This window comes from Peromyscus californicus, unplaced genomic scaffold, assembly GCF_007827085.1.
Source record: "Peromyscus californicus insignis strain IS unplaced genomic scaffold, ASM782708v3 Scaffold_16__1_contigs__length_79575227, whole genome shotgun sequence".
NCBI classification, from domain to species: domain Eukaryota; kingdom Metazoa; phylum Chordata; class Mammalia; order Rodentia; family Cricetidae; genus Peromyscus; species Peromyscus californicus.
In genome coordinates, this window is record NW_026294458.1 from 32148807 (window position 1) to 32163890 (window position 15084).

Genomic DNA, 15084 nt, shown 5'->3' on the forward strand with positions numbered 1-15084 from the left:
TACTTACTTCTTTCTAAAACTGAATCATATACATAGCATAAAAAACTGTGTTAAGAGCGAAGCATTTGTCTCTTTTATAGTAGAATTTTGCCAGTTTGCTTCCCATTTTGCTTTAGTTTATTGTTGGGTGCATCTGTTTGTAATTGTTTTATCTTCTTGCTCTTTTGAACCTTTTATTAATATAGAGGATTCTTCATTCTCTCTTGTGACCTGTTTTGCTTTTAAATCTGTTTGGTTGAATGTTTGCAGAGCTGCGCTTATTCTATTTTGGTTGCTTTTTGCAGGAAGTATCTGTTTTTGTACTTTTATTTGTAACCAGTTTCCATCTTTGTATCAAAGGAAATATCCTTCTTCATTGTCTCATTTGCAACTAATTTGCATCTAGGCAGCACTTCTGGAAATCATATTTTTAATTCGTCGTCTTTTGAATGGAGACTACATTCTATTTACACCAAAGTAATTGCTGATAAAGAGGGGCTTTGGTCATTGTGCTAATTGTCTTCTGGATGCCTTACAACTTTTTATTTGTTCCTCATTTCTTATTTTACTTTCTTCCTTTGTGTTTGCCTGATTACTGTAATAAAACATTTAAATTCCTTTCTCGTTCATTTTTTTTTTTTCAGACAAGGTCTCATTATGCAGCCCAGGCTGCCCTCAAATTTGTAATGCTGCTGCCTCCACCTTCCGAGTCCTGGGATTATAGGCATGCACTATTGTTCCTGACTTCGTTTTCTGATTTCTGTTATGTGTATTCTTTAGCCACTTTCTGTGTGTACATCATGTTTAACACACTGAAGTTACAGCATTTTTTTTTTTTTTTTTTTTGGTTTTTCAAGACAGGGTTTCTCTGTGTAGCTTTGCGCCTTTCCTGGGACTCACTTGGTAGCCCAGGCTGGCCTCGAACTCACAGAGATCCGCCTGGCTCTGCCTCCCGAGTTTTAATCTGACTGCATAGTAGCTTTACTTCAGGTACATTGCTCTTCACTTTAGGTTTTGTAGGAAAGTCTCTCACTGAACCTGGAGCTCACTGATTGGGCTAGACTGGCCAGCCATTGAGACCTCCAGTCTTATCTCTGCCTCCCAGTACTGATGACAAGCATGGATTGCCACATTCAGCTTTGTAAGTGAATGTGGAGGATTTGAACTCAGATCCTCACGCTTACACAGCCGTTACTTTACCAACTGAGCCATCTTCCTAACCTCCCCCTTTCTAGAGCTCTGACTGTGTGTATGTTGGTCCACTTGGTGGTGTCATCCTGGTCTCTTAGGCTCTGTTCGTTTTCTTTGGGTCATTTTCCTTTCTGCTCCTCAGATAAGTATAATTTTCATTATTGTGTCTTCAACTCACTGGCTCCTTCTTCTTCCTGCTAGAATCTGCACTCAGACATCTCTAGTAAGTGGTGATAGACAGTTTTGCTTCAGAATTCCTTTTTGCCTCTTTTTAAGACTTGGGTTTCTCTGATACTTTTGTTTTTGATTTACATCATTTTCTTGATTTTTCTCTCCCTCTTTTAGAAGTTGCTCTAAAGTCTTTGTAGATGTTTTCCTTTTGCTGTGTATGCCTTATGATGTTGTTCTGGAAACTATGTGTTGGAATCTGCAAGCCTTGTAACTCTGGAAATTGATTCTCACCTTTGCTGCCTCTTACGTTTTATTTTTGTTTTGTTGTAGGGGGTCTCTGTGCAGAGGATCAGCCTGAGATGTAAAGATAAATCTCCTCAGGCATTTCTGATCTTCCATCACATTCTGGTCACTTAAATTTCTCTTGTACACATTGGTGTTTTTGAGTCTAGCTTGCCAAGCATAGCTCCCAAAAGGAAAGAACATGGACAAATGAAGGGTTTTGAAGAAAAAAGGTAGTTTCTCAGCTCTCTAGGAAATCATTGTAACCAATGGATACGTGTGACATCAGTGGCCAACCTCATCCTCTGCCCCTTTAGAGCCTAAGGGAGGATATTGGGAAAGCAGGGATGTTTTGCTTACCCTGAGGTTTCAAGGTGTGCACCAGCTGCTCCAAGGACACAAACACAGCTGTCTGGCACAGGACTAAGGTGTATAGGTTGGGTAAGGACTACCAGCTGGGAGCTGAACTGGCTTTGTAATCCTGATAGGCTCCAAAGTTCCAAAGTAGTTACACACTCAAGAGATTCTACCAGTGATGATTCTGACTAGAGGGTAAAATAGGTTTGAGAACATTCTACTCTCTCTTTTCCCAGAATCCTCTCATTCTTTGTTTTAATGTCTCACATTTCATCTTTATATTAATCCTATAAGGCAAGTTACTGTAATCATTTACTTTTTATAATTATAGTTTATTATTTTTATTACATTTATTTATTTTATGTCTGGGGACACATGTGTAGAGGTCAGAGGACAACTTGTAAGATGTGGTTCTCTCCTTCCACGTTGTATATCCAGGGATCAAACTCATGTTGTTATACTTGGCACCAAGCACCTTTGCCTTCTGAGCCATTTTATCTGCCCAACACTCACTTGATGGATAAGAAAATTAGCAGCTTGCCCAAAATTTTGCAAATAATATATAGCGGAGCTAGAATGTATTGTCTTAGTTAGGGTTTCTATTGCTATGAAGAGACACCATGACCATGGTGACTGTTATGAAGAAAAACATTTCATTGGGGCTGGCTTAGCGTTCAGAAGTTTAGTCCATTTTATGGCAGCAAGCATGAAGGAAAGCAAGTAGACAGCACTGGAGAGGTAGCTGAGCGTTCTACATCTGGATCCATAGGCAGCAGGAAGAGACAGTAAGCCACTAGGCCTGGCTTGAGCTTCTGAAACCTCAAAGCCCACCCCTTGGTGACATGCTTCTTTCAACAGGGCCACACCTACTCCAATAACGCCACACCTCCGGTAATGAATGCCACTCCCTATGAGTCTATGGGGGCCATTTTCATCCAGACTATCACAGTATTCTACATCTTTTAAATCTATGGAACACCCTGAGATGGCAAAGATAAAATAGTTAATCTGAAAATCAGAGAAGCAAACTCACATAAGCTGTGTCAAATTCAAGAGAGTAGTCCTTCGGGAGCCTGAGAAGTGGAGAATGCGGTAGACGAAGGCCAAACAACAGGGCTGCCGGGGATGCAGCTCAGTTGGTAGAGCGCTTGTCTCACATCCCAGGACCCTGACTTTAATCCCCAGTACCGCAGAAACCGAGCTCAATTATGCATCACTCAGAGAGGGAGACAATTGGATCAGAAGTTCAAGGTCATTGTCTTAGTCACTGTTCTTTTGCTGTGAAGAGACACCATGGCCATGGCAGCTCTTATAAAAGAAAGCATTTACTTGAGGGCTTACTTACAGTTTCAGAGCTTTAGTCTATTATCAGCATGGTGGGAAACATCGAGGCACACAAGCAGACATGGTACTGGAGAGGTAGCTGAGCGTTCTTAACCTACATCTGGATCTGCAGGCAGCAGGAAGAGAGAGAGAGAGAGAGAGAGAGAGAGAGAGAGAGAGAGAGAGAGAGAGAGAGAGAGACAGAGAGAGAGACAGAGAGACAGAGAGAGAGACAGACATGTTCGGCCTGGCTTGAGCTTTTGAAATCTCAAAGGCCACCCCCAGTGACACACTTCTTCCAACAAAGCCATATCTCCTAATCCCTTCAAATAGTGCCACTCCCTGGTGACCAAGCGTTCAAATATGTGAGCCTATGGGGGCCATTCTCATTTATATTACCCCAGTCCTCCTCAGCTAAATGGGAATTTCAAGGACAAATAATAAGCAAAGGGCAGAAACTGAGTCTGAATCAAAAGCTCACCAGGCAGATGCCTGTTATTGTTTGTTTTTCACTCTTTTGGGGGGCCCGCCACCCAGCTCCTGAATAAGTCAGACATGGAAGCTTCTTCTTAGTTATGAATGCCCGGCCTTAGCTTGGCTTAGTTTCTAGCCAGCTTCCCTTAACTTTAATTTACCCCATCTACCTTTTGCCTCTGGTCATTTCCTGTTCTCTTACTTCTGTAAATCTTAATCTTACTCTGTGGCTTGTTGTGTAGCTAGGAGGCTGGCCCCTGGAGTCCACCTCCTTTTCTGGCTCCTAGATCTTCCTCCCAGATTTCTCCCTCTATATATTCTCTCTGCCTGCCAGCCCGGCCTATCCTTTCTCCTGCCATTGGCCATTCAGCTCTTTATTAGACCATCAAGTATTTTAGACAGGCACAGTAACACAGCTTCACAGAGTTGAACAAATGCAACATAAACAAAAGTAGCATACCTTAAAGTAATGTTCTACAACAGACGACTAAGGAAGGTTTGGAGGAAAGCCATAAGTAGAAATTTGATGAGGAGCCAACATGGGAATCTAGGGATCTGTGACATCTTTTTAGTAGCCCGGCCCATGAAGAAAACCTCTTTTGAAGACTGACTTTTTGGCCTCCTGGTCTTAAAATTAAACATGTAAAGCCTGAGTTTTTTTTTTTTTTTTTACAAGGACAATAGGTATAAAGAATTATTTATCTGCATTCTATGTGATTACATGAGCACATGTGAAAGTTGCTGGAAGAATGGCCATGTTTCCGGTATCTCTAAGGTTTACACTTCATTACACATTTTTGGAAATGTGAACATGGGTGACAGTGTTCCCTGTGGATGTATTTCAGAAGTTACATAGCCATACAGCCAGGCAGTGGTTCTCATATTGGGTAAAATAGTAAAACATAGTTCTTACTTTTTTTTTTAATTAAAGACCCTTTTAAAATAGTACATGTACATGTAAAAATACTAAAAGTGTTCACAAAAAGTAAAGTAAAAAGTAAAAGTATCCCCTCGTAACTTCCCCCATAACTTCTTTTCTTCTCTAAAGATATCTACCATTAAAACTTTATTTGGGGTTGGAAAGATGGTTAAAAGCACTTCATGGTCTTACAGAAGACCCAGGTTTTTTGCCCCCCAGGACCCACATAGCATTTCATACCACCTGTAATTCTAGTTCCTGATGATTTGACATCTTCTGCCTTCTGTGGGCTCTAGGCACACATGGCACACAAACATATGTGCAAACAAAACACCCATTCACATAAAAAGTAAATAAGTCTTTTTTTTTTTTTTTGGTTTTTCGAGACAGGGTTTCTCTGTGTAGCTTTGCGCCTTTCCTGGGACTCACTTGGTAGCCCAGGCTGGCCTCGAACTCACAGAGATCCGCCGGCCTCTGCCTCCCGAGTGCTGGGATTAAAGGTGTGCGCCACCACCGCCCAGCGTAAATAAGTCTTATTGGGCGGCGGTGGTGGTGGTGGCGCATACCTCTAATCCCAGCACTCGCAAAGCAGAGGCAGGCGGATCTCTGTGAGTTCGAGGCCAGCCTGGTCTACAGAGTGAATTCCAGGATAGGCTCTAAAGCTATACAGAGAAACCCTGTCTCAAAAAAAAAAAACAATAAATAATAAACAAACAAATCTTTAATTTTTTTAAAAAATAAAATTTTCTTCTCCATACTTTGAGAAAAGAATGTCCAACCTGATATTATATGTGTACACATTTTATAAGTTACAAAAACTTTAAAATATTATCTGGTGTTGCCTTATATCTCTTTACAAATAAAAACTGTGTCTTGCAGAGCCGGTAAGACACTACATTTAGCTCTTCCTCCCTCCTCTTCAAGGTGCTCAGGGTTCTTCCATTGTTTGAAAATGGAGTTTATCAGTTCTCCATAGGCTTTTATATGATTTCCAAATTTTTACTCTTCTAATAATGCTGTATGTAATGTTTTCACAGCTGTGCAATTTCTAGATCAAAGGATAAGAACACAGCTTCTCAACGAAATTCTAATGGTCTCCTGAGATAAGCTATTTCCAAGCAATGAGGGGTATAGAACTTGGGGTTAGGGTGGAACATAAAACACAGCCCAGGAAGAAACCAGAACCAGGGATGATATAAGGGTTTAAGAAAACTCTAGCTGTGTGATAGGAGTGATAAATATTTCTGGCAATAATTTTAAAAGTGGCCTTTACAGTTTAATTAGCACAGCTCTTCCTGGGAATATTTAAGAATAATAATTTAAATGTCACTGTGCTTTATTGCAACAATAAAAATGTAACTTTTTATAACCGCTATTGTCTTTATTTTCATTGTAAAGATGGTGCCCATTTACTGCACGTGATTTGAAAATGTAAAAGCATATAAATCAGAAAACATATTTGAATCTATAAAGACCCAACTTATAAATAACTCATCAATCTCTTATTTATATATTGGCTCCTACACAGTTGAAATCGTATTGTATATGTGCTCACATCTAAACTATGTTTTTTATTAATCACCTTGATGGTGTTAACTTACTTCTTTTGTAAGTTTTGTTTTCATTGTCTCTTTCCTTCAGGTAATAGAAACCTAACACTGTTTTGGGATGAATTCAAATACCAACATAGCAAAGACATGGACAGATCTTTAGAGTCTCTCCAGTGTCGAAGAAGACAAGCCATGGCTATCCCGTTCATCCTACAATGTGGTGAGTGCTGAATGCCAACCTAACAGATATTCACGATTTCCTAAAGGTTCAAATCATGGTGCTAAGAAGACAAATGGTAAAACACGGTGTTTGCATCTAAGGAGGTCGCTGTCTAGGCAAGAGCGTAAAGTAAGTACAATAGAGGGCAAATTAGATAAGGGAAGGATAGACGCAGGGTTCTTTGAACATGCAGTGAGAAAGAGTGGGGTGGAAAAATGGAGGTGAGATTTCATGACAGAGGCGTGGGATGGTCGTTATGACAGGGCTGAGTAGAGGTAAAGCACAGGGAAAGATGGTTGATCTCAGCTCTGCACCTTATGTGAAGTAGTTGTGATGGAGGCCTACAAACAGCCACTTTCTTACTTTTATGTCACACTGTGTCTAAGACTAATAGGGCTTCTGTAATCTAGTAACAGAGTAAGTGGAGGATGACCAAATGATGAAAGATAGAGTATTTTCTTGGGTAAATGCCTTTATGAGGTCTTGAATTGCAGGGCTCGTTTTTACTTTGATCAACAGTGGGAGGTATTGGAAAATTCTCAGTGGAAGGAGAGCAACAAAGAGCCACCGAGCACTTGATATGCTTTCAAGCCACGGTATAAAGGGCTTGGAATTAAGGATGGTGTACTTCCTGTCACCTGCAATCTACCAGATGAAACAGACAAGTGCCAGGAGAGCACCTCCCCAGCCTTTCTTCTGGGAGTGGTCCAGGGGGAATTGGTGAATCAGATGCAACTTGAAGTAAGGCAGCTCCATGGAGGGTGATTTGGTGCAGGACCAGAGTGGAGGGAAGGTCAAACCTGGGATGGTAGTCTCTTGTGATAGAAGACCTAAGTGAGAGATGTAAATGCCTGGACTAATGTGTGGCAGTGAGATTTAATAAAAGGAACGTATATGACACATTTAGAAAGTATGACTGAGGTGATTGATGACAGAATGTGACAGCCTGCCAGGTGACAATTAGAGTGGCCAATAATCAGTGTATCTCTGATGCCTGCCAAGTACTTGAAATGCATTCTCCAGTGGTGAAGGGCTGTGTGGGATCGGGGCAGTCACTGGATATTTCTGAGAATTAATCTCCTATTTAGGAAATGAGACTAGTGCTTATAGTTATGTCATACAGTTGTGAACATATGCTCTAATAAGTGTCAGGTTTGCTAAGTGATCAAGAAAGTATTTAGCAGTGTTGATTTTCATCGCCATTAATACTGTGAAGCCATTTTATCCTCAGCTCCTACTTATATAAATACTAGTAGAAATCTCATTTTTTACAGATGTTTGTACTGAAACAGAAATTAAGTCATTCTTCCAAGGTCCACAGGCTGTAGGAGGTGCTTCAGGTGTTGGTTGCCCATGCAAACTGCTTCTGCCTCAGGAGTGCACAAATTATTTACCTCTGTGTCAAGAGGGAATTCAGGATTCAACTTGGGTTTAGCCTAAAGACAGCTGTGCGCCTTGGGCCTAAAAACAAGGAGAGATTGTGAGGGGAAACACATAAAGAAATCAGAGTGGGTTGTGGAATAAGAGTCAGGGGGGTGGGTAATGGACGGAGGAGGGCAGTGTGTGAATGACTTACAGATCTTCACTTTCCTTCTTAGTGTGGTTGAACATGGAAAGTGGAGCAGACAGGAACAGGCTGGAATTAGTGAGAGTCAGGTCACTGGAATTCTTAGGAGAAGGGAGAATGAGTTCTAGCAAGTTTCCTATGCTCAAAAGGAATAGCATCCAACTTGGAGGGAGCTGGAGCAATGATGATGATTGCTCATTTCTTGGTGAGCTTCTTACATAGCTCACAGAAGCCTGGAATAGCTATGCCAGCAGGCATGGGGTGTGTGGTGAAGGGGTTGCTGCTTTGGGTATGTCAGAACTGACATCTTTTTTTTTTTTAATGATAAATTTTATTCTTTCATGTTTTTGTCTTTATGGTCAGATCTTTGTCTCAAATGGAGAGTCCTGCCTTCCCCTTCCAATTATGAGGAAGAATTCCCTGACATGTGGATTTGTGCTAATAATCCCAACAACCTGGAAAACAGGTAGTGTTGATCAGTTTTTGAAAAATTCTTTATCAGTGTAGAATTCCTAAGGTGTGTCTTATAAACCCTGAGCATGTTAGTTGTAAAGAGATTTTAGCTTAGAAGCCTGTTTCTCTTTAAACCCTTCTTTAGCTCCTTGCTACCGATGAGAATATTATGTTGTTAATGCATTTTTCCATTTTTAAAAAAGAGATCTGCTGTAACCAAGCACAGGTCCTGGGGTGTATGCAGCTCCACCCTTCCCTGGCAGGAAGCCTTGGCCTCCTGAGCTCCGCCTTCCCATTCATGTTCACAGGGCATACTTGATCTTACCAGAGTGTTCTTGAGAGGGCACATGCAGGGGCACTAAACACTTAGACTGTGTGCTTTTTTTCCTCCCCTATTTAAGTCATATATTGATTTCATTGCTTTTATGCTAGAGGATGAAGTTCAGACTAAACCGGAAAAGGGGCTGATTAAATATTGATGGCTGCCAGTGTTCTTACAAGCCCTTTTAGACTAATAGTCTTTCTCTGGGGAAAAAAGAGTTGGTATTCCTTTTTAACAGAGGCACCCTCACCCCAGCATTGCTTTTCTGTGCGGGCTCCTCCAAGTCCTTAGGGCTGATGGGTAAGTGGACCACTATTGCTAATAATGACACCAGGGTAATAATTCTTGTTGAAGTATATTTATGCGGCTCTGGAACCAAAGCACAGAGCCCTGGGAAGCCGTCCTTCACAGCTTTCTTTACTTCCAATTATCCAGTGACCCCGAACTGTCATGCTCTTGCCCTCTTCCCTTAGCAACTAGTGATGCCTCACAGAGCACTGCAGAATCATCTTCAAGACTACATTAATTTTGTCCCTTTTACACATTCAAATCATACCACTCGCAAAGGGGGAGGTAAGACAAATTTAGTTGTGTTGACAGAAAACTGATGGACCTTGAAAATCTAAACTCCTGAAAGTGCTTCTATTTATAGTCTCCTGAAGCCCCTGAACCTTTAAACACACTGACACAATATTGACCATCTGTATTTCATTTCCACTGAAAAGATTATGATAAAATATGCATAAAACAGCAGCAGGAGGCTTAACAAGATGTAAAAGCATCTAATTGAGAGCAGGCGCTTCCTGCATGGGGAACACAAGGTCAGTGGTGTAGATGTGACTCCTGGTGGAATCTAGGGATCTGTCCTGTGGTCTCACTTAGTCCTCTGATTCAGCATTGTAGTCTGGACCTGCCTTCCTGAAGAATGGGGCTTGAAATATGCCCTGAGATATATGCACTGTTAAGGTTAGATAGAGGAATATAAAATAAATTCATAGAAGCAAAAATGATGTGGTTGTCTGTTAGGGCATGTACTGTGAGTACACAAGCAGAGTCATTAGGTGAGACATGATATTGTCTATATTTACAAAGAATACAGTTGCTTCCTAGCTGCCCCCAAAGTCAGTGCTAATGGGTGACATTTGAATGAACAATGGTCTGTGTAAATAGAACTTGAGACGGAAACACCATGGCTTTCTCTTCTATAGGATTTGCACATTATGCCATTTTGTCTTTACAAAAGCCCTGTGAACTCATCCTGTTTCTAAGAGGAGAAAGCACAGATACTCAGAAGGCTTCAGTGACTTGCCGGAGATTCCCACTTCAAGCTGAACCTGAAGCCAAGAGTCTGGCACAAAACATCCTATACATCCTAGGGAACCCAGTCCACTTAGATGCATCTAATGATTAAAACCATTTTAAATACACATGGTAGTATTCACAGCCAGCAGCCAAGACAAGGTAAAATGGAGCCAGTCTTGTTGAGGCCATTGAAGTCTGGTTTGTTTTCCAGTTTGAGCACAGAGGGAAACTACAGTTTTGTCACAGTCCCTGAGAAATAGCTAGCAGAGCATTCCCATTACATTCATGATATGCATTCATCTGTATTGAATGCAGGGATCACCGAATGCCAGCAGGGTAAAAATGATGCCTGTTATTTGGCTGAACCAAAACCCCCTGAATTTTGGAAAGGATGCAAAATACATAGAGGTTGTATTGCATATTAAAATTTATGACCAAAAATCTTTGAAGGGAGACAGTTGAATGCGCTTCACTTTGATAAAATACTTAGGTTTCTTTGTTCTGAATATAAACCTTACATGGCTGTAAGGTTCTTTTCTCAAATGACACAGAGCACTGCATTGGTCCTGCCCCACAGATGTCTTCGTATTCATGCTGTTAGTAGCTGTATATACAGTAGTCATTCTTGAGATTTGTTTATGTGGCACCTTTCTTTGAAAATAACAATAGCAGACACCACATGAAGGTAGGATTAAGTGTTTTTTCACAGCAGTGCTAGAATTTGATGGTAGTTCTTCACTTTCTCTGTTGGTAGAGGGCAAGAAAAATACATGCTCGCAGCCTTGAAAAACAGACCTGGTGGTTCCCATCGGCTCTATATTTTCTTCCCTGTTTCCAGTGGCAGGAGACCCTCCCCCTTGCCAGCCTCCTCCCTCTCCAATTCCAACACATATACATTTTCTGCACGTTTGACCCCCCTTCCTGTCTTTTAATGATGGGATGCAACTCTCCCCTACTTCTTTCTATCAATAACAGAGAACTGCTTAACCTAGAAGAGACCCAAATAATTGACATTTCATACTACTACTCCACACCCCAGCTATGCCCCAGAACTGTACTCAGAGTTTAATTCCTTTTCTGCATCAAGTCTTGATACCAAGGCAAACTAAACAAACTATTTCACTTAAAAAAATGATGGATTCAGTTCTTTAGAACATAGCTATAGCATTAAAAAAATTTAAAGCAAAATGGCCTCAAGCTTTCCAAAATAAAGGCTTCGTTATTTTTTGTAACCATGGTGAGAATTGTTCATGGTTGTAAAATACACAAGGCTGGGAGCCAGGATGATTGCCAAGTACTAAACCACCGAGGACAGCAGGTCATTTGGGAAAGAAGTGCCAGTCAGGGTTGCTCAGAGCTGTCTAGTGACCTATGTGCAAGCCTCCATAACCCCAAAGCTGTCCCTGAATACTGCATGACATTCTCAGTGATTCCAAACAAGATCCGTGTGTCTTGGAGATAGAATGGTTTGTTATATTTTGGAGTGATGCATAGATTTCTAAACCAGATTTGGGGGCCGGAGTGAGGAAATGTTTGTCAGAATTGAGATGATAATTTTTTTTTTAAAGACTTGATTTATGATAATGTAGGATAAGTGGGCCATTAGCAAAATAATTCGTGCTCTCCCATCCTCATTAACACACGTGCCACCACATTTTCTCTGTAGCTCTTTCTCATGCCAACTGGACATTGAAGATGAAATATTGCCCCAAAGTTGTGTAATTCTTCTTTATATTTGGATTTTGTGTATATAAAAGAAAACCTAACACTTTAGAGAAGTAAATCATCCTTTATAGTCAGCATATACCTTCACACGTCCTTCTGGTGCTAATCTCTTCCTTGTGGATTATGAAGCTGTAATCAGCCCGAACACCTGCCTCCTATCCCACTGGGCACCATGAGCAGAAGACCGCCATCAAAAGATGAGAAAGAGAGGCAACTTCAAGAGTCAGTCCAAAGATACCAGAACAGACTGGCGGAAGTACAGCCACAGGTGAGCTGTCACTCAGCCTTCCAAATTTAGCAATTGCTCTTGAGCTGCTGATATCTTACATGCAAATCAACCAATATGGTTTTCTCAAGTAAAATGCACACAGCCTTTTTTTTTTAAATTTCTCTTTTGCCACTTTGGCATCTGAGAATTATTCTAAAGGTAAATGGGGAGAAAGGAGAGTGCTATAAAAAAAAATCTGCATATGTACTAAGGCCATCTATCTACACAGGGCGTGTGGGGGACAGGGTATTTATTTCTGCTCTACAGTTGTGTGCTTGTTTAAGGTCAGGTGTTGAAGATAGGGAATAAGGGTGTGCATGACTTCAACAATTAGGCTGCACTCCTTTCTCACCCCATGCACCACCATGTTTCTTCCCTGGAAGTGGACATTTTAGATAAAGCGTGTTTTTCAGACAACCCTGGCCCATTAATTCAGAATGTCAAAGACATTTTTTTTAATTGTTAAGAGAACTTGTTAAGAATAAACATTACTATGAATGAATAGGTAATTATGAGAATTTCAGTGGAAGAAATGGGACATGAAGAAAATTCTATGACCTTTGTTTTTATTAGCATATATCATCTGTCCGAAGTAAGGGAATTTCTCATGACATTTCTGTAATACACATGACATCCTTCGATCATTTCCTTCCTTTCTTACACTTTCTCTCCTTCTCCCTGTTCTTTTCTCCTTCTCCTCTTCTCTAGTATATTTTTTGTTTTCATTTTTCACTTTGATTTGCTTGCTTGCTTGCATGAGAGAGGGAGGGTGGGGAGATTGCTTGAGTGCATATGGAGGCCAGAGGACAACCTTGGGTGTCAATCTTCACCTTCTATCTTGTTGGAGGCAGGGTCTTTCTGTCAATCAAAGCTTTGTTTGCCAGCCTAGCTGCCCGAGAACCTCTGGAGATCTCCCATTCTCACTTCCCTTCCCATAGGAGCATTAGCAGTATAGATGGGTGCCATCCCACCATGAATCTTCACACTCCTGTAGCATGTGCTTTACCCACTGAACCACACCCCCAGCCCTTATTTTCTTGACCAAGAGTTATATCTCTGCTTATAGATTCAGCACCCAGATTCAGCATTTTAAACTTTGTATAGCTAGTTTGCTCAAGTAGCATTTGAGAAGGACAGCAGTAAATATTTGGAATTATTGATTCATCTGTGGATGCCAGAAAACAGAAAGAGAAAAGACTCATTAGAATGGAAAATTCTGTGATGGGGTAGGATTCAATCCAAAATTACATCAGTTTTGGTTTCTTATAATTTAAACATTTTCCCTTCTTACCTTCCCACTTTGCTAGGGATCTCCAGTGTGAGTCAGACACCAGCTGAAGTGGTAACATGACTGGTCTTCTCCCTTAGCTTGGCATCTTGGTCAGTTTGGGAATGATACTGAGGATTACTTAGGAAATACATCCCAAAGCATTCTACACTGACAAAACACATCTTCACTGTTCTATTTAGTTAATAAAGCCTCTAGTCTTGGGTGTGATAACAGAAACCAGAAATAAAGGTATCTGAGCCTGTGGTTATTTTACCTGACAGGCAAATAGATAAATATAGATGTTTCTGTTCTGTGATAGCTCTTGTTTGTAAAGTCATTTCTCAATTTCTCTTCCACTCCTTGAAGCTTTGGGAAGACATTCAACATACTGGAGTTAGTTTTATCTTTTGGCCATCTCTGAATATATTGTTTTCCTTCCTTAGAGGTCACTATTGTCAATTGGATATTGATAGTGCTATTCATAAAGCCTTAATTAGCTTATTGTTTGTTTAAAGTTGGATCATGTTATTTATCATTGAGGTGGAGATTTTAATGAAAACTAACGAAGTCAACAGATGGGCACCATCCATTCTGTTTATTCTCTCTTTCTTGATAGGTTTCCCCCCCCCCACAAATTTAAATCAGGATTATAGATTCAGCTCATTTAGATTCTAACAGCAATTTAGCACCACTTATGTAGAAATCTTGTTCAAAGAATGTAAGAATCCTCACTGTCCTTTTCCTTTACTGAAAGGAGAGTTTCCACAAAAAAAATATGTGTGGAAAAACATTCTTAGAATCATAATATAGTTTCAAGTATTCAGTGCTAGTCAATGGCCAGACTCCAGGCAGCTGGTTAATTTTGAGTAGTCATTGACTTTTGAATGCTTGCTTTTGGGGAATTTCCCAGGCTAGATAGACCATGTAGGAAGTTCAGAGTAACTGGAATATTAGAATGTAAGGTTCTTGGAGGCAGGGAAAGTCTCAGCTGTGCCTACCATGACTTGATATTACCTAAATCAGTACCTGGTGGGTACTGAGCATTCAACAGGTCATTGTTGAAATGGTAAATAAATGTCTTCAGTTACCAAACTATCTCTTTGTGGACCAAATCTAATGATGATTTCCAAATTGCCAACCACAGTAAGACAGCATTAGTTCAATAGACCTGGAATGGTGTGGAAGTTTATTCCAAGGAGACCTCGAGGGGCACTTTAAAATAAGTACCTGTCACAGGGAAAGTGGCCTTGAACTTCTATCTTGAAGTCTACTTAGAGAAAATTGTAGGAATCAGAGCATCTAAGGCAAGAATAGCATAAGACTTGGCAAAGAGCATTGCTCTGATCCCTCATGAGGGAACTTAGATACTTAAAAAGCAAACTCAGTTTTTCTGTGGTGTAGTTATCTTTTCAACATAGTAAAATTCTTTATAAAATATGGGAATTACTGAATAGAAGAATTTTGAAAGAGCACTTCAGTTCTTTAAGAAAAATAATCCATGAAAGTAATATGGATGTTCAATAACTATCCTTTGGTGATATCTACCCAGGGTCAAAAGCAAGAGTGAAAGCCAGGCTATAGACAGTGAGAAGTTGTCTTCTTAATTGTCCTTGAAACAACATTCTCAACCTGTGGGTCACAATCCAATGAGGGTCGAATATTGGATATCCTGCATGTCAGATATTTACATTACAATTCACGACAGCAGCAA

The 15084-nt window shown here is 40.5% G+C and overlaps 1 protein-coding gene across 1 annotated transcript in view; it reads left to right on the top strand.

The window, feature by feature from the left end:
- Positions 1 to 15084, top strand: part of Morc1 (MORC family CW-type zinc finger 1) — a 153715-nt gene that overhangs the window by 86681 nt on the left and 51950 nt on the right. The window contains exons 15-17 of the mRNA XM_052739763.1: positions 6338 to 6466; positions 8397 to 8499; positions 11965 to 12103. Coding sequence (XP_052595723.1) covers positions 6338 to 6466; positions 8397 to 8499; positions 11965 to 12103 — 371 coding nt within the window. The remainder of the gene's footprint in view (positions 1 to 6337; positions 6467 to 8396; positions 8500 to 11964; positions 12104 to 15084) is intronic.